The following is a 22,720-nucleotide window of genomic DNA, read 5'->3' as shown; positions in this document are numbered from 1 at the left end:
AATCAGCACAATTATGAGACACCTTTGCAGCATTCTTGTTCGAATGTCCATGTTACATGATTTATCGGCGTCTATGGGCTATATTTTAGGAAGTTCTTTTTAATGAGTAAAACATTTTTGATCGTATTTAGGGTGCATACTGAATATTACTGAATATATGATAAGGGGTGAAGTATTCAGTGGCAGGTTGACTGAACATTGAGCAGCGCAGATAAGCAAGAATTCGCTGGAACTAATGCTTGCGCCGTGAACTTTGGCAAGGTTTGTAACCCTAACATGGGTAGCTTTAAAATGTCATGATTGTGCAATTATTGCCTGTAAATGTCCATAATTGGCTTATATTTTCAAGCGATGCAAGGATCAGCAGAAATCTAAGCCGCGCGCAGTGTACAATGACAAGAGACAAGGGTGCGAAGAACAGTTCTCTTTATTCACACATGCCGCAGTAGGCGTGGTGATTTCTCTCCCGATTCGCTGCTCATCGGAGGTTGTAACGTGTCTTTCGCCCAAACTCTCTAGTAGGTCGTCCGTGAGCTTCAAAGTGTATGACTTGTCTTTATTTACATATTTATATAGTAGCTGCCTGTCGTGCCTCCGCGAAAAGTAAGCGATCTGTAGAACCGAAAAATATATATGTATCTTAAAACTTCAGCCTTGCAGCGTTTAAAGTGTGCTTGAAGAGTGCACCTAACGGCACTGCTTAGCTTGCCCCTCTTACGTGGCCTGCTTCGTCGCACGAGTTCCGTTTGCTCTCTTACAAATGACTTCATAACCCATTGAAACACTGAGGTCTATTAAGAAGTGGCTGGCTCTCAAAAGAGGGCTGGTGGCCATGCTTGTTTGTTTGTGAACGGCATGAGAAAATAACCAACGATGGAGAAGACCTCTGTTCGTTGAGTTTCAAAAACACGTAACTAGTTTGAAAGGTGACCAATACCTATTCAACAAACTTCGTCATAGAGTGAGTATGTCGAAGCGACTAGAACGGAGCCTCAATTACACAAAATCCAGACTGAGATTTGATTCTGAGAACATTAATCTGTGAGCAGTGGGTTTAACTCACGGGAGCATTTAATCAATAGTGCAGTCGCCAGGAGAGCTGTCGAGACGTAGCTGAATTCTCGAGAGATCCGTGCCTCTCGTTTTTTACTCCATACTGCGTAGCGTAGACACTCGTGCCAAAGTGCTCTTTAGATGTGCGCCATACGAAGTGATTTGCGCAATGTTTGACTACTTTCTCTCATGGCGTTACAGTTACCTACCAATCGCTAATGACTATGAAAGCTGAGAAATTAAAATGAAGAATGAAGCAGGAGATTTCAGACGGACAGTTCTTTGATGTCCTGGTAGACTTCATTTGACCGGATATCAAAGTGATAGTTAAGTTTAATTGAAACTCAAGTTGTCTGTGATGAACCCGTAACATGAACGACAGTAAAGTAAAAACAATGAAATGAAGGCTGTACGAACAAACGTGAAACTCAAGCTCACTCACTAGGGCAACCTGCACCACTCTTCGTGGTAGGTATATTCTTAATCCGTGCCTATTTCGCGCTTAACCTTAGCATCAAGGGCTTCTTCGATTGACCTAGAATTCACAAAAAGGCATCTTGCTCGCCTTTATAATTAAATATGTGATTGTAAGAAAGGTAGGGGGCTATAATAAGATGCAAAGAAAAAGCGCGAGCAGCAAAGGTGTGGCCTAGATGGGGGTTAGAAAAAAAAGTATGTGCACTATCTGGGAAAGAGCTAAGCCTCGTGAAGAAGCATGATTACCTAACGAATGTCAATATGTTGTTAAATTACTTGGGAAATAATGCTACTAATTCTGGGTGCCTGATTAAGGGCATTATGTTTCTGACCAAAATAATATGGGCCGTTCGCCAATAAAGAGAAAAAAAGCTATCGCGAAGCCTTTGAGCAGCATGTGTTGCCACTGTGAGCAAGCTTTTTTAATTGATTTCTTCCCAATAACGGCTTTGACACTCAAACAGCGTCTCTTAGCACGCGGTAGTAAGAAGCAACAGGGACGTTAAAACATTGAAGTCTAACAAATCACGTAAAGGTGTGTCCGCATCTGGTGCTGGATCTCGGGCACATCGCACCGCTTCAATGAGCTTTGCGAATGCGCGTTTTTTTCCCTTGAGCATATGTCTGCTGGCTCGTTCATATTGCACGCGCTTTTTTGCCACTCCATCAAGCGTAACGACAAGTATCTGATGGCAAAATTTAGGTCGAAAGGCAAAGCTGGTTAAGTGATAATCAGAGGATAGAGCTCCGGCTTTCTTCTCGCGTCACCAGACGAGGAGCGATTAACTTGCTTCAGTGTGCCTGCTCTGAGGAGTGGACGCAGGTTGGAAGCGAGCCTTTAGCAGCGGCTGCAAGAGAGAGAAGACTCGCATGCGTAGAGCGAGTGCCTTGACAGCACACTGTCAGCTTGAGATGTCGAAACGCCGTCATGGAAGCGATGCAGTTCTTTCGGCCACCCAACATACACTGTAACTTGACTACTGTTGCTCAAGGTGCATGAAATGCTCGCAGTAAGATATTCTACAAGTCTGCAACATTTGTTTCGAAAATGTGTTACCAGGACAATACAGAGCAGGAACCCGTGCGACAAAGCGGCTCGGTGCTGTCAGCTCGCGGGTCCAGATGACGCGTTTTGGGATTGCGCGCGGAAAGCGGCTGCTGGTGCGGTGAAGTCGCAAAGGGACTCCTTGGGAGGTGCGCGCGCAGGACACCGTAGCGACTGGCGCAGCTGATGTTGATAGTGGTGGTGGTGGTGGTGGTAGTGGTGGTGGAGATTGTCTCTGAGGTGACTTTTCAATCTTTAGCTTTCTAGTTTAAGTACACTGGAGCATCGTCGTAGACCAACGAGCAAGCAGGCGGACTCGCGTTCTATGACGCAGTCCTTTTCGGCGTTCTGCCATCCACGTTGCAGGTCCTAGGCGTCTTCAAAGTCCATGACCGCGTCGCGCGGCACACAAGAGAGCCACAGGTAAGCCGTATCACAAATGCGTCCTTGCCGCAACCGCGGTGCCTAGTAGCACCGACAGCTCCAGGAGTGGTAGGCTGCAAGCGACCAAAAGCAGTAGCGCAACCGCCGGTGCTGAGAGGATGCTTGAGGCGTCCCGCACTGGAAAAGAACAGTGACAATTAACTAGTGTCAATCAAAAACAGCGGAGCTACAAGCAGGTCGACTAGTCAAGCAAAAGTTTCAGACAGCCAGTTGATCCCTTTCTCATTAGTAGTACCAGCTGGTCATCATACGATCTACTTTGGGTAATATGCCCTCGCAATAGTGAAAGGCAGTGTCACTAATGCATTTAATGGTTTCAGCTTTCAGAAAAGTGAACGTTACGTAGCTTTTCACACAGCACTTTTCCGCAGGCACACAATGGATGTATATCCGGTTGCCCTTTGGCCAAATACTTTATTTTATCTTGCTATGACTGGAGCCGTTCGCGAGTGCTGTGCATTGTACTGGAAGCTCCCCTTGAGCAAAATAACAAAACAGCGGATCAAGACTCGTCTAGCTGAAAATTACGAATCGCAAAGAGGAAGCTTGTTGAGCGACAGCAGGCCGCTGAAAACGCGTGGCATGATCACACTGCTAACTAGCGCTTAAACGCCGTTGCTATTTTGCATACAAGTGTCAGCATTGTATTTACGCCGGGGACATTATTCCAACGAGCCGCCAACCATCCCAAGGTAACCGAGAACACATGCAAAGATCAGAGCTCGTCCATGCCAGCTGTGCGTGAAGAAGGAATTGCTCGATGGAGGTTATTGTTCGACTGAAGTCCGATTTACCAGATAGCCATTTAGTGAGCTGACCACGCTTCGCTACCGCCCCAGCTTAGCGGTTTGTTTTTTGTTTGTTTGTTTGTTTGTTTGTTTTTGTTTTCTGTTTTCTTTTTTTTTGTTTTCTGTTTTTGTTTTTTGTTTTCTTCCCATATACACGTCATCAATAAGGCAGTAGAAGCGGAGTGAAGGTCGTGGAGATCGCTAAAAATGCTGCTATGCGGGAAATAGCTGAATGCAATGAATGTTCTTTATAAACGCCCTGATATTGTTTATGGTCGCAGTTACTACAGCTAGCTTTTTTTTTTCCAAGATCTACCGACGCATAGCTAGCTTGCAATAAGTTAACTTGAGGACGTAGACATCATTACGGCCGAAGCGGTAAGCGTGTATAGTGCGTCTCCAGTTGCGCATAAATTAGTATATATACATGATCTAACGTTCGACAGAACACCGTCTGGTAAAGGCTTCGGTCGCATGCAGGACCCTTGTTCAAATAGGCCCCGTGTGGGACTCGAAACTCATTTCCAATTTTCATGTGAAAATAATGCATAAAGTTTGCCCCCCCCCCCCCCCCCCCCCCTTCTATTTTGCTAGCCAGTGCGCGAATCGTGATCACAGTGTTTTAGCATTTTCTTTATACTGCTAGCCTGATAGTGAGAAGCAATTTGATGGAGGGGCATTATGCCTTAGACTGGCCAACTGGTAATTTTACACCGCGTTGCTCTCTCTCGAAAAGTATTGAACAAACACACAGCCGCTGAGAAAGATCTTTGACATCTGTGATCTAAAAAGCTGACGTGTATTTTCCTGAACGATCGTATGCATCCTTTCCACAGATCAGTTCTGCTTATTTCTATTAAAATTTTTATTTTTAGGAATAATTTTTCTTTATTTTGGGAGGTCTGTCGAATCCTTATGGTACTTGGGCTGAAGGAAATGCAGTCGGCGTAAAGCAGCAACTGTCAAGAAAGTTGCACTCTATTTCACTACTTCTTGGAGGGAAAGCGGAAGCGACGAGAACGAGCCGATATACTTGTGCGGTTAGCTTTTTAATTAAAACTTCAGGTTGGGCTAGTTGGCTATGGCTTACTGGAATAATTCTGTTAGCGGTAAAAACACACGGACACTAAGAACACGACACACAACGGACACCCGCGGGTGTCCCTTGCGTGTCGCGTTCTTTGTGTCTGTGTGTTTTTTACCGCTAACAAAATGATCCCACCTAGCTTCTTAATGTGGCAGAGTGGCAAGCTTATGCTAGCTCTTGCGCACGTTGTTTGAGCTCCAAAACAAAAGCAGTGAATGACGTAAAGTAAGCAAGGGTCATGTGACTGCGTTCAGAATGCCCTGACGACCAACGAGAGGCTTGCGCATCAGCCTGTGCGTTGAGAACGTCGACTAGTATATTACTCGCAAAATATGCACGTAAAAGATGTTCACTATCGCATTCAGCCCGCCACATTGAGAGGTTTAGCACAGCGCGGTACAGGATCAGTCACCTTGACCCTCTACCGCGCGCGGCTACTACGTACAGCTGATTGCGCCCTACGCGGCATGTTTGTGGTGCATGTGGCGCCGTCTAGCGCCGTCCAGGTGATCTGGGCATGCGCATTGGAACGGACGGGTGGATCAGGGTAACGGATCGTGAATCGCGTTATGCTATACGTGTTTTCGCGTACTCAAGTCGGGATTCAAGAGAAAACTGGATATGAAAGGGGGGGGGCAAGGCGTGCCTCGACTCGTGTTCTCGCTGATATGGAGTCCGGACTTCTGGTGGCGGCCCCCCGCGGAGGAGCCGAACACTAGCTCCTCGTTGCTCATGGTGTACACGCGCGAGATGGTGGCGGTGCACTTGAGCTTCATGTTTCCGCCCCGGAAGTGGTCCTCGGTGAGCACGAAGCGCAGGCCGAGCGAGGCCGTCTCCAGGCCGTCGGCGTGCAGCGTGGTCGAGTACTCGGTGGCGCCGTTGCGGCCGGGCTCGGCCACCGGCACGTCGTTCACGAACCACCGCAACGTGGCGGCGGGCTTGGACTTGGCCGAGGTGCAGTTGACGCTCACGGTGTCGCCGATGCGGTACTGCGCCTGGCCGCCCGTGATGCGCGGGCCCTCGGTCGGAAGTACTGCGCGTTTACAGTTGCACTCAGTGTTAACAGGAACACGGCGCTTAAATGCAAAGTAACGCACTGTGACATGCAGCTTGCCAGAAGCGACAGAATTCTGCTCCTTTCAGACTTCAGCGATACGGGCTCCTTCCTAACGCTACAAGAAGCACCGCAGTGGATGTGACATAGTCATAGTTGCCGTCGCAGAGTGCACACCGGCGAATGACCTGAGCGAGATCTCAGCCTTGCACCATGGCCACATCTGTCTGGCAGTGAAGGCGTATTTTGAGCCTCGCGGCGGCTGTCGCCAAATTGCCCGATCCGTTGCCAATCTTTCTGTATATAGGGCCGAGCTAATTGCATCCCCGCGTTAGGTTTGAAATTGGAACGGCCTAGGCGAATGCTGATTCTTATTTAGTGCTTCAAAGAACAGGTTAACGCTATTGTTCAGTATAAAGTGCGGCGTTTAAGCACTGCTTTTCGACTGAATAATTTCAACGGCAAGGATAGCTTCGTAGCTGGCAACGCTTAAGCTTTTGTAGGTTACATGGCGGACGCAGACACTGATCTTCATGGTTATGAAGTAGACTTGTGCGCTTAATCCTCAAGCCCAATAATTATCCAAAAAACAGCGCGAACAAACGGGGACGAAAGGAAGAAAACACAGAAACACGCGCTGCCCCCCCCCCCCCCCCCCCTCCCCCCGTTTGTTCGTGCTGTATTTTGAATAATGTATCACCAACTCATCCGCTTAGCTATACCCATAACCAACTGCTCTGGCCCTGTATATTTAGCAGTATAATGAAATGCACGCATAATTAGATCATCGCTCCCATATTTAGGTGTCGGTGTGATAGGCAGAGTATAAAAGAAACTAATTGCCATTAGGTCCTCATCAGTCAACCTCTTAAATGTAAACGTTTTCAGCAAAAGATGTCCTGCTCAAGCATTACCTCAAATATCTATGCAATTTTCCACTCAGCAGCCTGAAATTTGGGTAGCCCAATGCAATAGACATGCGCAGAATGTATTTATGTATTTTAGTTGAATGGCATTTATTCTTGTCGGTCATAGGTGAACGATGCTGCTCATTGGCTGACGAGAGGCATACCTCTGTAAGGGCAGGTTGGTTCTTCAAGTATAAATTCATGACACAAGAGTATATATGTCACCGCTGGGCGTATACTTCTAATAGCTCCTCCCCTATTACCAGCTGCACGTTACACGCGATCTAGGCGAAGAACCACATGCCATCTAACAGTCAGCTCGTGTAATTAAAGTTTACTGTTTACATGCCATTATCTTGCAATAATGCCCTTCGTCTCCCCGCCCCCTCTCCCCCAGTTGCAGCTGATTCTTAGCTGCCAGCCATTTTGTTGACGTGAACGCGACCCAGCGCCCATCTAAAACTTTCTCGTGCAGCGAAGGCGAGATAACTTAAATCAAGAGTCTGCAAGATTCCATGTTTCGCTCCAGTCTTCTGGAACAGCTTTCTGGTGAAATTATTCGACTGATTCATTTTTTTTTTCGTTTGACACTTTCGCAACGAAAACGCTGAACACGAAACGTTAGTTAAACTAGCGCATTCCAACGCTCATTAAGCAGGAATAATTTTCTGTCGTGTGCGATGTTTGGCAAGCACCGTTAGTCTCATTTCACAACGTGTCCTGAGTACGGACGCTCAAGCACAGTGTAAAGCACCATCTTTCCTTTTTCTAAATGACCGCAGCTTATTACAAGAACTCGCAGAATGCAATGATAAAGAAAAGACCGGAGGGGAGTTGACTCCGAGCTCTCTTTTGACACATGAGATTCTCCGAACATTTCGATATGACCGCGCGTAACGAACACGCGGCGTTTCTGTTGGCAAAGCGTCTATATACCCGCAAAAGAGAAAGAAAGCGAGTCGCACTATATATCGCCCGCCCACACAGCTGCAGTAGATATCGACTAAAGGGGAAGTTATAAATCCAAGCATTTCGCAATTGGGCGGCTTATTTGATGCTGTTGCCTGGGTGAGCCCGACTCATACTGCTACCACGGCGGCAATAGTGCTTCTGAAATTTTTTTATTCTGTCTAGAGCGTCGTGTTTTTAGCTGTAGTTAGCGCAGCACAGTGCACAGTATCTTACGATCATGAGGTATCAACATTCACATCGTTGCAACTGCAGCCGCAAAGCTCAAGCTTAAGTGGAAATTCATTCATCGTTCAAACCTAGCAGAGAGCGTACAAGATAACCTGCAAATTGCTTTAGAAAGCTGCAGTAGTTAAGACCACGTGCTAGAAGAGAAAACCGAAAAACTTCTAGAAAAAAAAAAATAGGCACACATTGACGAGCATCGAAACATTAGTTGCTCGGCCGTCAGCATCGGCGACCACTGCAATGACAGTTTGTTAACTACATCCTTAATTTGAAGCTCGGTCTGCAAAGTGGATACTGTGAAAACTTTGTGATATGAGTCGATAACGTGAGACGAGGCGATTTATAAGGGACTTGCCTAGCACGGCCATGTCCTTCTGGCCGCCCACTGTGTCGAAGGAAGGAGCCTCGGCGGACACCTCGCAGCGGTACGTGCCGGCACTGTGCAGGTTCACATTACGCAGGTACACCGACGTCCGTCCCGAACGTGCCAACTGCACCAAAGGAGAGAAAATATTTGAACCTTTTGCAGAATAATCAAAAGTTGATTACAGCACAAAGTACACACATACAGTATTAGGGCATAACGTTCACACAGTCTTGAAGTACGGAGGAGACGTGAGAGCGATGATTTCATTTCTTTCATGCTTACTGCCGTGATCGTCACCTTTCTTAGCGCTAAGATTTACTATTGCAGCCCACTTAACATGTTCTGCAAACAACATTAACTCTCAGTAGGATACGCCTGTCATGATGACCTCGTGACTGCATACGCGCTCGTCTTATCATCATGGCACTCACGGGAATTTCAGCGAATCGATCAAGTAAATATTTGCAAGCTTTCACAGCTGCTCTCGTAACAAAGGCATTCGTTTATAGAGTTCAGCTTTCTTTCGTTTTCGCAAGAATGAAATCTTTGCTCTTCAGTTTTTAAGCAAAACACGCAAGACGGCGCTATACTTAAAAACTGAAACACTGTTACAGAGGTCAATCGTCAGACAAATGTTACTACAACGACGGGCTTTGCAGGCGGCGATCGATATCTAAATGATGGGAGGAGAGTATTGCTGCACCGCGTCTTGTTCGCAGCGCTCATTATAAATGCTGGCTTTCTCTGCAGCGTGACTCCATACTGCAAATACCGCGCGCTTGGGGCTTTTAAAAGTCGACCGGCGAACAGGCACCGAGTCTTGGGCGGGCGCGCAGCGCCGCTCGTGCTTCTTTCCATCGACCCTGAACGTGACACGGATGAACGATTCGGTCAGACGCTGCGCTCTTCCGATTAGCGCGCGCGCGTTGCGGCAACTTCGGCGTCGTCAGTGGCCCCGCCCGTGTTTACATGCAGCTGCGCGGGGAGTGTACGTACATCCACGTCGACGCCCGGCAGGGGTAGGAATTGGCCTGGCGGCCAGTCGTTGGGCACGAAGCGGTAGAACTCGACGTCGTTTTTGTACCACTTGACCGAGTAGAGCCGGTCGCCGTTCAGCTCGTAGATGCAGCTCAGCCCCACCGTCTCGCCCAGCGTGGTCGGCGAAGGAATGTCCACATTCACCAGCTTCACGGCGGACACGGTGGTCACGAAGCCTGCACACACGGGATGCGCCCGGACAGAGAACAAAGCTTGTGAACGCTGAAAGATCAATCAGTGTACTGTTAGTAAAACTCAAAGCTCTTTCTTTATGGCTATGTTGATGCTCCCTCGGCCGCAAAAGAGTATTTTCTTTCCGACAAAGAAGCACTGCTAAAGTTTATTCCCCATCTTGATTTCACCTTGTGAATTAAAGGCCAGAAAGGACCCCATTATCAGTGGCAATCTTAATGGTGTGGCAGCACAAGAATTACTGAAACCTTCTGCGTTCTGTCTTTTCGTTCTAAGGTATCTGACGACTGATCATGGGCCTATAAACAAAATTGAAAAAAAAAAAAAGCGCCTCAACTGTCCTCCAAATGGTTCTTCACCGCGGAAGCCACCGTAACTTATACATGCAACATCCCCCTCTCTTCTACCCACGTGACTCTCTATTACACTCTGCTGTTTTTGCCTTCTCTAGGCATCCGTTGGCTTGCCAGTAGGGACCGCAGGTAATATGCTCATAGAACGACGCACTTTCCCTGTGGGTACTCGCTTGTTTTGATGCCTGCTTGAATATTAACAACCTACCCGTGTTCCTTGACACACGGTGGCCTCTTTCTTTACCTTAATGCAACACCACTCGTTTCATTCATAAAGTCATTACACATCTGTGGTTTATTCTGAAGCTCTCTATTTTAGCTCTATATTCCTGGCTGGTCCTGCCTTTATTGCCTCGCGTTAAAATAATGTCAAACAATCAATGCTCGGTCAGGAATTAATACGTCATGGCAAGTACAAAACAAGTATTGCATGTCTGTGAGTTGGGGTACGAACTATACTTCGGTGAATCGTGCGGTAGTCTCCACTGCCTGCGCGAAGAAAAACGTTATCTCACAGCCCCGTTGCCCTGAGGATTGACCGCGCACTCACCGTGAAGCCAGGCGATGAGGATTCCTCGTGCGACGGCCGTGGCGCCCGAGGGCCTCCTGGATGGGCCCGCCATGACATCAGATCGGCCTCGGCACTGCGCCTGGCGCCTGCCCAGCCTCGATCATGCAGTGGCCGCCTGCTCCTCTGGAACGCCACCGGCCCTTGCTCTCTGCTGCGAAGAAGAAGCAGAAAAGAAGCGTGAAATCAGATCAGAGAGCGAGCTAGAGATAAGTTTTCGAAAACCTCAAAGTCTGCTGAGTTGTTTGTCTCAGTATTAGGCAGCATTTTCACAACAAATGTGCGATCCTCAATTGCGGCATGAGGACCTCAAACGACAAATTGGAACGGTGTATGTTGCACGTACCAGTTCGGTCAAATGGAAACGGAGCACGCTATTTCCTTCTAAATTTTATTCCACACGCTGCATAATTGAAACTGGCAGTCGTTGTATGTGCTAACCGTTAGTAGAGGCCAGTGCCCTTTCACTTGGACAAATATTTTTTTTCTTATCTCCAGTGCGAAAGGTGTGATTTTAATTTGAACGGAAAAGCGTGCTCCGTCCAGACCTGTACATCTATACGGCTTTTTCAACCTGTACAGCACCAATAACGCGTGTTCTACTGTCTCTTTGCGTACATGCCCAAACATGACACTAATTGGCGGATCGCAAAGCCAATTAACGCTTGGAAAATGACACGATTCTCCATTATCTTGCAGTGACGTACAGATGGCGACCGCAATTTTAGGCCGCATGTTGATATTTGAAGCTGTGGTTCAAAAACATGGTTTTTCACAAAATGTATTCTCAGCTGTATTTCTTGTGGTTGAAATAGCTAGTTGCCTCTGTGACGTTTCAAGCGCACATTAGGCTCCAGTTTCAGGTAATCGTACGAGCCAGTTGTCTCATGTGGCTCAAAATTTCGAGAGGCACGGCAGTCCATTAATCGGAATCAGTCTTGCCTCTCGCCAACTTCGATCACTGCCCGATGCTCTGGCCGCACTGTAGTTACCTCGGCTGGCGAATTTCAACTCGCCCCGCGGGTTGGCGCAGTGGTTAGGGCACTCGAATACTGTTCCCAAGGATGCGGGATCGAATCCCGATCTCGGTGACCGCTTTTCCGTCGAGGCGAAAAGAAAGACGCCCGTGTGCTGTGCGATGTCAGTGTACGTTAAAGACTCCCAGTGGTGGAAACTTCTGGAGCCCTCCCCAACGGTGTCTCTCATAGCCTGAATCGCTTTGGGACATTAAACGAAACCAATTTGAACTCATGAATATCATCTGATTTCGAGGGCTTCGCCAGTTTTCACCTCCGACTGAGAAGAAAAACCTTCAGAGGGTTACATGAAGTCTCTGTCGCGGTGTCTCAGTGGTAGGGTGCTCAACTGCTGATTTCGAGAATGGGTGGTTCGATCTCGGCCGTTTAGAAAGGCGCTCCTCGGCTCTGGAATTTGATTGCACGTTAAGCAATCCCACGTGGTCAACGACACCGAGGCCCGCCTTTACATCATCCGTAATATAGCCGATGTCGCACGCTGACTTTGGCAGTGGCGGCGACGGCGTGAAGGCAGCGTGTAACACAGCTCACCTGCTTTTTACAGAGTCTGCGGAAGAAGCTTTGCCGGCGATTTTGAAAGGACCCGGGATACATCATTCGTGCCTTCGAAAAGACAAGGGAGGAGAGTCGCTGGATTCCACAAGGATTGTTGCCTGAACTGCCATCTGTTTTACCTGCTGGGAACTTTGCTGTGCTTATCGGCTCATCAAGTGGGCGGCTCCCCGGGTGTCTGCAGTGACTTTGGCAGCGGTGGCGACGGCGTGAAGGCAGCGTGTAACACAACTCACCTGCATTTTACAGGTTGGTGGCACTTTCGTTTTACATTTATCAGAAGTACACGCCCAACGTAGCCGCCTTTGCTGCCACGAGTGTGCCATTTGTTGCTTCTCTTTTGACTGAGCGGAGTGTAACGACTAACTTTAGTATTCTAACACGCAAACTGCTTCCAAGATGACGGATCAAAATCCTGAAAATCTAAAAGATGTGCTGCTTTCCATCAGTGAAAAACGGCCTAATAGCATAAAGGAAGTCGTGAAGGTGTTAACAGAGGTGCTAGCTAAGCTCCAATCCTTCGCAACTGAAGTTAAGGGTGACATCGCAGCAGTGGAAAAATCGAACACTCAGATACATGCCGATATTGAATGCATAAACGAGACTATGGGCTTCATGAGCGAGAACTTTAAGCAGTTCAGGAAGTATGTGGATGAGTTCCGCCGAGAGTTGGATGAGGTTAAGACGCTGAGTTCTCAATGTTGGCAAGAAGCTCAGCAATAAAGGTAAAGAAAGAGATAATTGAACTAAAACAATACAGCAGAAACCAAAACGTTGAGGTCAATGGTATTTCATTGGTCAAAAAAGTGGACCGATGCGAATCTGTGGGGAAGATTGCTACTTTCCTTGGAGTCACTGTCTCTGATGATGACCTTAAAGTTGTGCGCCGCGTGCAATAGAAGGACAAAGAGAATTCGAATGTTCTGATACGGTTTTCTACACGTGCCGCGCGAGATAAGTTTCTCTCAGCAGCTAAGAAGAACAGGGTCAATACTACTGTCCTGGGATTTGAAGAGAGTGACCCGATTTACATAAATGAACATCTGTGTCCGGAGAACAAGGTGCTGTTGGGAAAAGCACGCCAGGCAAAGCTTAAAAAAAAAAAAAACTGGAAATACGTCTTGGTATCACAGGGAAAAATCTTCATGCGTAAGTCAGATAAGTCATCTGTTTTCCGAATCACCTGCAATGATGACCTGGCAGTTGTCGTATAGAACTTGTCTCTGTTCCTAACTTCGTCTCGGGTGGACTTCATTTTTGTCATGGCTTTTAGTGTAGATAAGATTGATCAGCTTATGAACGATGAAGATGCGCTATCAGCGTTTCATTTCAATGTGCGCAGTCTCCGCAAAAATCACAACTCATTGACTGCGTTAATTTCTCGCCATTAATTTGTTTATGATGTGATCAGTGTTAGCGAAACGCGGCTCAGAAAAAATGAAACTGTTCCCATACCGGGCTACAATCTGTATTCCTCACCACGATGTTCACGCACATGAGGACGTGCTGTTGCCGTTTATGGTAAAGATATTATAGTATTGGATGTTCTGTCAACTGCTTCTGTTAGTGACCAGGTAATTGAAACAATTTTTATAAAGATTCACTATGATATAATAATTTATGTGGTTTACACCCCCCTCCCCCCCCCCCCCGCCCCCCCCATTTCTGCGGTTTCACTTTTTTTTCGAAAAATTTCAATCAATTTTAGCAAATGTGGCGGATAAGAAAAGCAACCGCATTATAATTGCCGGTGACTTCAATATAGTTCTCTCTGATGAAGCTACCAATTACACCTTACTTTTAGAGTCGTATAACATGTGCAATCTCATAACGGAACCCACTCGCGTAACTTGCAGTTCCAGCACGCTAATTGATATGCGCTGAGCAACATTACAAACGGTATATGGACTGGAACTAATTCAACCGCGATAGCAGATCACATACCTATATTTTTTTATGGTTAAAATACAGATGAATACAAGGGTTCGAACTACTTGCCGTTACCCATACAAAAAGAATAATTATGAATTCCTTCGTGAAGTCCTGCAACAAACAGACTTTTCTGATTTATACAATAGCGATATAAACCAAGAATACGGTAAATTTATAAAAGCTATTACGAATGCAGTATCGCAAAGTTATGTACGTCTAGGTATGATGTCCCAGTTTGCCCATGGATGACGACAGAAATTTTAAGTATTCTCAAAGAAAAAAAAATGGTATCACGAATGAAAGCAAACTAAAACAAATAATTACTATTTGACTCAGTTTAGGCGTTTGAGAAACCTTTCAGTTTCTTTAATGCGGAATAGGATACGAAAGTTTTATGCATCACTCTTTCAAAGAGCTCAAGGACACACAAAAGATGCGGAACATCGTAACAGATGCCCTAGGGCTTCGTTCTGAGCAGCTTATATTACCTGAATTAATCGATCAGGATACCACAAATGAGTTCAACTAATACTTTACTAATATTGGACGGCACCTTGCTGCGCAACTGCCTCCAGTCCCCGATTGTTTACAAACAGCCACCCCGGTTGTAAATATTTGGTTTTGTCGAAGACATTACGATAGACGAAATAATAACAACAGTAAAAGCATTAAGAACAAGTAAAGCAGCGGGGCTTGATAAAATTCCTGTCAAACTTGTTAAAGAAAATATTGATAAAATAGGACCTCACCTCCTTCATCTATATAGTCATTCTCGAGAGAGCGAAATATATTTTGATGAACTTAAAGTAGCCAAAGTAGTACCGATATATAAAGATGGGGATCGCTCAAAACCAATAAATTATAGGCCCATATCAATAATTACTGTTATTGATACTATTTTTGAGAACATTCTATGCCTTCACATCAACAAATTCATAACGAAATATAGTATCTTGAGCAATCACCAACTTGGTTGCCGGTTCGATAAATCTACTTCCTCCGCGGTACTCCCGTTAACACAAATGCTTAACACCGCTCTACACAAGAGTAAAATCGCCGTCGTATTGTACTTAGATATCAAAAGGGCTTTTGACACCGTTAACCAGGGGATATTATTGAATAAGCGTAACAACTATGGCTTCAGAGGAAAAATATTCACTTTACGTAAAAGTTACCTTAATAACCGTAATCAGGTAATACTTGATACATACATGTCCACTTATCAAACTGTAGTAACCGGTGTGCCGCAAGGCTCAGTTCTCGGGCCTATATTGTTTTCCTTTTACATCAATGATTTCCCCGCAATTCTTAAGCACTCAGTCACAACCATTAATGTATGCTGACGACACCGCTTTGGTCTTTGTTGGAGAGAAGTTGCACGAAATTCAAGATAACATAACTGACGAACTAAAAAATGTCTTCAGGTGGTTCACAGCTAACCAACTAACCCTCAACATTAATAAAACTAAGTATACAGTGTTTCATTCACGGAAAAAACAGGTAAATTGTGAGGAATTACTTATAAAATTACATGGCTCTCAATTGCAACAAGTTGTGTCTCACAAATACTTAGGAGCCTCTTTTTATTCAGATATGCACTGGAAAACCCATATTAAACAACTCTGCTCAAAGCTCGCTTACGGTTGTCGTCTTTTACTTAAGGCACGTGAATATGTCAACTATAACTTTTTACGCCTTCTTTATTTCGCTTTCTTTCACAGCCATTTATGTTACTGTAGAGTCATGGAGTTCAACGTATGTCAGTTACTTGGAAACAGTTATCCGTTTACAAAAGCATGCTCGGGGTGTACTCAGTCTAGCTTACACCTATATAAAACAGTTCGCGTGCTACCAGTGACCACAGTGTTTCAACTAAAAACCGCCGAAATTATTCACACAATGGTAAAAACTCGCCGCGTGCGTTTCTGCCAGCGCCGCCGGCTGCCGATCCCCCCTATCGGAGCAACGGTGGCGCCACCTCTAGGTCGATTTCGCGGCGAATATGAATTGAAGCACATGGTTCCGGATGTATTGAAGGCATTGTTTAAAAATGAAGGAAGCACTGGGGAACAAAAGATAATATATGCCTCCAAAAAGGTGAAGCGCGATGTAATCGTATTACCAGGGAAAGCTTAATTGCTACTGCGTAAAAATAACGTTCATCACTCTATTTATTTTTTGTTCATTTTATCAAAACCAAAGTTATCCCTTAACTTACTTCGTTTAGTTCAGCCATATTAGGACTCCTCAGTACCAATTTATGTTAGGAGCCTTCATGCCTCGTATACGCGCGATGCAAACAGAGCATTTTCCTACTTAAAATATATATATATATATATATATATATATATATATATATATATATATATATATATATATATATATATATATATATATATATATATATATATATATATATATATATATATAATATATATATATATATTTATGGCAGCCGCAAAGAACTCATGATCCGATCCAGCTCTTTTCAAATCTAGCAGCTGAGAATTTCTCATCTTTCTTACATCGTTCACCGGTCCGGAAAATGTATGTTCTTTTCGTCTTACAAACACGCCGACGCCTTGCGAAGTGTTCTTTTCAAACGCTTCACCGCATACAGCCTTCGACGGGATTTTGAAGACGGGATAGATAGGCGGATTTCGTGTAGCACATCTGTCGCCTGAAATTATTCGGTCAGTTTTGTAAGAGACTGCAAATATGGCTGGGCTCTGCCGATGCACCAGAAAAAAAAAAAAAAAGGCACCAAAGTCCTTCTAAAAGCTAATCTGGCGTCGTTTTCTTTTTTTTTTTTTTTGTCTTGTCTAAGACTTCTCCGTTTTTCAGAGACGATGCTTGCGAAACAAGTGGGAAACACGAAGAGCAAAATGTATAAATGGAGAGCAGGGCCGGCTTTGCATGTCCCAAGTATAAGCGGCGGCGGCCACTTCTAAGCCCCTGGACAGTGCGCGTTGCACAACGACGCCCAATACGAATTACCCCTTATTAAGAATCGATCTTAGACTTTGCACAATGTGAAACGTCAAATTGCTCTCGTAAGTCGGATTAAGTGCGCTCGATGGCACCGGCTTTGATCGTCTTAAATATGCATGCCTTTGAAGCTCGCTTCTCGCCAGCGAGGGATGAAGGACTAGGATCCTCGCCTGCTCTTCTTTGCGAAGTTGCATTTCTGAATGATAGAGATTATGCCTTGCTTTGTCTCTCGTGTTCGAAACGTAGCTCTAGTCCGCTTTTATTTCATATTAGCGCTAGTTACAGGCTTGTCTTCGAGTAAGATTTAATTATTAGAGACTAAGAAAATAATAGAGAGAGAGAGAGAGAGAGAGAGAGAGAGAGAGAGAGAGAGAGAGAGAGAGAAAAAAAATTAATTAAGATGTCTTGCACATAAATTTAGAGGAGTGAAGGATAATAAAAAGCATGTAAACGACTGCTTTTTACTTGTGTGCGTTATTTTTCTGTGCTATTTAATTTGAGGACAAGTAATAGGGTACTCTTGTTTAAATGAGCAGCCTCCGATTCTAATGCGAATGAGATAGTTAGGCGACGGAACCCAGGAAGACATTCTTGGCTTCGCTGCTTCTTCATCTTACTCTCGAAAGCTGGGAGTTATAGTCAGCTATAGGCTTATTGCGCGAAATTTAGAGCATGAGCCGAGGCAGAGGTACCTAATTACTAGCAATTTTCAGACGTCGTACAAGCAGTACTGTTCTCTATATTACACTTCAAACGTTGCTTCGAGTGTTGGCGCTGTGAGAGTACTGTACGAATAATTAGTAAGGTTAAAAGTTGGGCGAGTTGAATATGGTTGATTTTGAAGGTAGCGCAAAAAACAAGGACCAGTAGTGTTGTGTCCTTCTACTCTTGGTCCTTGTTTTTTGCTCTACCTTTCTATTGATGTATCCTAAAAAGTGAGTGCTGGATTCATTATCACAGCGCAAAGACGGCACAGAACAAGAGGAGGACACAACAGCGCTGTTGTGTCCTCCTCTTGTTCTGTGCCGTCTTTGCGCTGTAATAATGAATGTATGTAACCACTCTCCCAAAATGTTGTATTATTGAGTACTGGAGTTTACGGTGCCACCAAACTCGTGCCAAATGTCTAAACGTACAGAAAAAAAAAAAAGGAAATATTAAATTGTTGTGAAGGAGGGTGGAGGCTTCGTTTTTGTCGGCATAAAAAGGGAGGGGAAAAAAGACAGGTAAAGAAAACCGTATCTACAATGATATTTGTTTTTGGTCCCTTTAGTGCTGTTATATGCATTTCGTCCACCTAGCATGTTTTCGAGACTTTTGCAAAGGTAAGATTCAAGCCTCAGCACTCGAAAAAAAGCTAGACGCTTGCCCGCGACCGGTAGCATTGGAAGTTGTGCGACGCCTTTAGGCTCGATTTCACACAGGGTTACAGGAAGAGACCCCCCCCCCCCCTACTCACACACACACATACAAAACACAAAATAAAATCAAAAGATGGTTTCGATATAAATGTGCTACTTGGTCCCATCCGTGTTTAGGCCCATTATCTTGATCGGGTGCACCCGCCCGGCCCGCCTCCGCACGCAGCAATCGATGCAGACTAAACGTGACGAAGGCTTTGTTTCATTTCCTTTGCGCGGGTCTTCATCACGCCAGAGCGTGCATGTTTCGCAGGTGGTAGAACGTTGGAAAGGAAAGGAGGAGGGAGCGGGGAGGCTTTTCGGTCACGCAAGCCACGAGGGCGCGTCCGAAGCGGCCGTGCGTTGTCGTCATCCATATTTTTGTTTTTGTTTAGTGGACCCTGTTTGTTTGCCTCGAAGATCAATGGGGCCCCGTCGAACGAGCCTTCTATTTCAGCCGATAGTCGCGCTAATGCGCGCGCGCCCAAGCTTCGGGAAATGCTACTGCGTTCTGAACGACCGTACCCTTCTTAGACCATGATAGCACGCGCAGAGAGTCAACTCTGCGGACCGTGTGGAGGATTTCTGACACCTCTATTCACAGTCATGGTAGCGCGAGAGTGCTCAAATGGATCAACTTATCCGTACTATTTTCTGTTTTGTGTATTTTGCTTTCGACGTCGGGAGGCGATGAACATTTGTTAGCACCTGATATTTTTTTTTTCTTTCGCTAACCTGTATTTGGCTGGCCCATTCCTTTACAAAACCTCTATTTGCTGGTATTTCTTTTAATTTGTGCATTTTGAGGGTATTATGTGCCACAGAATATCCCGAAGACACATGCTAGAGCGCCGCTTCTTCCATAACACGCGATTTCAATTCACACCACGTGCAAACTAAAGTACTTTTTATTATTCTTAAATTTGCTAGAAATTTTTATTTCAGGTTTTCATACAATGCTGCGTGAACATTTCACAAACCTCTGTCTATATGAGTATGAAAAAGAAAATGAGATTTCATTTAGCGGGAAACCCCAATGACACTTTCCACCTGCACAGGCCCATTGCTTCCCAATCAACGCAAGTGTGGGTTTCTGAGAGAAAATAAACGCGACAATAGAGCGCGTTGTTAGTTTTTTTTCTTCTCACTTTTGAGGAAAGAATTTCCCGTGGGTAGCGCATCGCTGCCATCAATATCAATGACAAGCGTTAGCTGATAAAATGTTTGACCATAAATATTGAATTTTTTGACAAGCGCCTACACTTTCGTTGTCATATACCACCTTGTTCTTCACCTCGTACGTAACCTGGGGACATGCCAAAGCAGCTGACTCTGTAGTAATTTCAATCAAATACGATTCATCAAAACCGGAGTTCCAGGCTTTTAAGTTTTGTTTAGGTTATAATGATTAACATGTTACAACATTAAAAGATAGGAAGCGTGCAGAGTGGGTCACAGAAATCACCCAACTTACCGACATTCTAGTGGAAATTAAGAAAAAGCAATGGACATGGGCAGGACGTGTAGTGTGAAGAGAAGATAACCGATGGTCGCTTAGGGTAACAAACTGGATTCCAAGGGAAGGGAAGCGTAGCAGGGGGCGGCAGAAAGTTAGGTGGGCGGATGAGATTAAGAAGTTCGCAGAGGTAAAGTGGATGCAGCTAGCACAGAACTGGGTTAAGTGGAGAAATATGGGAGAGGCCTTCGCCCTGCAGTGGGTATAGTCAGGCTGATGATGATGGTGATGATAATGTTTAGCGTCCCAAAGTGGCTCAGGCTATAGGTACGCTGTAGTAGAAGGCTCCGGAAATTCTGTTCACCTAAGGTTCTTGACATGCACCGACATCGTACGGTATACGGGGGCTTTGCTTTCCCACCCCCTCCCCCCTCGAAATCCTGCCGTCACGATGGAAATCGAACCTCGAAATCGAGCTCCATAACATTTGAGCCACTGCGACAGGGCCCGAATCTCTCACACCTCGCTGCTGTCGAAGAGTGGCAACCGCCGAAGAATAAAATTATGAACGCGTTTCGTAAACGGTAGAGCGGCATATTCACTGATACGAAGCGTATGGTCGCGTGATCACGCACCTGCTGATCTGGTGCAATAATCGGGGTTGTGAGTAGAGTGCACCTCACCTCAGATCATGCACCACGAGTACAGCGAACGAACGCGGAATTACTCTTGTGTAGTTGACCTACAGCTGGCGCGATATAAAGGAAGCGCTAATAATTGAGTTGTACCCACAAACATCTATTCTTACCAAGAAGTCCGCAGCAGCGACTTTATGAGCATTGTGTGGAAGCTGTGAGCAGGGATGAGGGAAAGAGTGGAGCGCGGGTCGTAACACATACATGGGCAGTGAATATTGCGGAAAAGGTAGCGCGAAGATGTGACGAACGGAGCACGTACGCTAACTTACCACCCTTATCCTTTCGTCGTCTCATTCTAAGCGGTACCGTTGTAGTTCAAATAGGTATGGCAGACTGGTCCCATCCAGACTTTGCTAATGACTGATGATGTAGTTGCTGCGCGAATTACAGGCTCGCCACTATGATGGTCACCACTTTTAACTAAGGTCACCACTGCTAATTAAAGTTTTAAACCTGGGATGGCAGTGAATCGGTAATACAAATTCTTCGAGACAGCTACTAGAATTTTCTAGGAAGCGGGATTTCTTTCAAGTTCTTAGCTGCTCCGATGTCGATATTCTGTGGTTGCTGCGGAGAATGAAATAGCATTTTGTAAATACATACAAGCTCAGTCCTTTTATACCCGCCGCAGCAAGTTCTTAAACAAAATACGTGATATGTGTTAGTTGCAGATTTCAGTTTGTAAGGCCCACATTGTCGATGTTATGAGGCACAATACTAAAGCACGTTACCTTGCTTGGGGCGGGTACCACGCAAATATATCAAGCGCCATCCTAAACCATAATTGAATTTCACAGAATTTATACATTGCCTTCTTCAGCGGTATTATGTACAAACCCGCATACAAAAGACGCCGGCTCAGCGATCCCAGTATTTAAGCGAAGTAATCATCCAATATCACTACGGTTCGGACAGTGCTTTGAACCGCGGAGTTTATCAGGCGGTTTCTTTGTTTAGCGAGTGCTTCTTCGGTCCTTGTTCAATCAAAGCTCAGGTTCCGCTTTCCGTGAAATGAATTTTGAGACCCCGAGTACTTTTTTTCCCCTCTCTTGGTGCGTTCCGCCTGATTTGGTCTGGGATGTCGAGTCAGCTTCATTGGCCGATGTTGTCTCGCTAGAGAAACTCTTGGGGGGGATCGCGTTCTCTTCCGAACTCAAAGCAGTTTTTTTTTTTATTATTATTTATTAGCTCTCGGCCGGCGCTCATCTTTTGCTGTGCGTTGTCTTGTTCCTCGCTCGGTGTATTGAGCGAGCGTCACATTTCCAGTGGCAGCCGGCATTGTGTTTATTTTTTGTTGTTGTTGTTGTTGGTGTTCCTCTTATCGTTTGGGCCTCTTCGCCGTGGACTTCAGGCCCGCCCGGCAGCTTGACCTCCCCGACTCGCGGGAAGCGTCTGTTTGGCCACTCCCTGTTCGACCCCCTCTCAACAGCGTAGGCCGCTTTATATTTGGAAGAGAGGATCCCTTCCCTCTCGGGGTTTTTCTTGGCGTTCTCCAAAAGCCTGAGATCGAATTTTTCTCGGCACTCGAGAAAAAAAACAACAACAAAAACATAAAAACAATAGAAGAAGCATCGCTCCTCAAGGATGCTTCTGCACTGCGGCCTTCGTGCTTACGTTGCCTGAAAGAACTTGGAGTAGTTTTTTTCATTTTGTAATCATTCGTACTTGGTTATAACTAAAGCGAATTTGACCTGCTTTACGTCCAGGCTGGCCTATTTGTATGCTTTTTTGCAGGCTCACAGGATCTTGTCAATGTTCTAATAACGACCCCCCCCCCCCCCCCTTTTTTTTTTTTTTTTTGCGTTAGCGCTTCATTAGCTCCCAGGAAGCAGGTTATTCCTAATGATATGAGGTACATGCACTCAGCGTAGACGTGATTCGATGAGTGTTGAAGGACGTGTAACGTTAATACGAAAGCGCGTGAAATGCTATTTGCAATCCGAGTTGGTAATAAAGACCAAATGGGAGATGGGAGCACTGTAACTATACATAGTAATGAATGTGCTTTTGACACGTTAACCATGCTATTCTGCATGAGCATCTGCACTGTCCGGATATCAGGCAGCGTTTCTTTGAGGCAGGA

At 45.4% G+C, this 22,720-nt stretch overlaps 1 protein-coding gene across 1 annotated transcript; it reads right to left on the bottom strand.

Moving 5' to 3' along the window:
• Positions 1-2,840: 2,840 nt before the first annotated feature.
• Positions 2,841-10,626, bottom strand: LOC146186359 (cell adhesion molecule DSCAML1-like). The gene is made up of 5 exons (XM_084605665.1): positions 10,554-10,626; positions 9,417-9,634; positions 8,409-8,544; positions 5,541-5,927; positions 2,841-3,136 (listed from the first exon to the last, which is right to left on the bottom strand). Exons 1-5 carry the CDS (start codon positions 10,624-10,626, stop codon positions 3,009-3,011), a joined length of 942 nt encoding a protein of 313 aa, XP_084461791.1. The 3' UTR covers positions 2,841-3,008.
• Positions 10,627-22,720: the final 12,094 nt, after the last annotated feature.

The sequence above is a fragment of the Amblyomma maculatum genome, chromosome 6 (assembly GCF_055883805.1).
Source record: "Amblyomma maculatum isolate TAMU_Amacu chromosome 6, ASM5588380v1, whole genome shotgun sequence".
In the NCBI taxonomy this organism is placed as follows: domain Eukaryota; kingdom Metazoa; phylum Arthropoda; class Arachnida; order Ixodida; family Ixodidae; genus Amblyomma; species Amblyomma maculatum.
Note: the sequence above shows the minus strand (reverse complement) of the source record. Positions and strands in the feature narration are given on the sequence as shown.

Bases quoted from the DNA above. Each gene is read 5' to 3' on its own strand.
- LOC146186359 (XM_084605665.1), bottom strand. From the start codon at position 10,626: ATGGCGGGCCCATCCAGGAGGCCCTCGGGCGCCACGGCCGTCGCACGA. The intron at 9,635-10,553 runs GTGAGTGCGCGG...CCGTGTGTGCAG, and splicing joins CCTCATCGCCTGGCTTCACG to GCTTCGTGACCACCGTGTCC. The intron at 5,928-8,408 runs GCAAGTCCCTTA...GTAAACGCGCAG, and splicing joins GAAGGACATGGCCGTGCTAG to TACTTCCGACCGAGGGCCCG.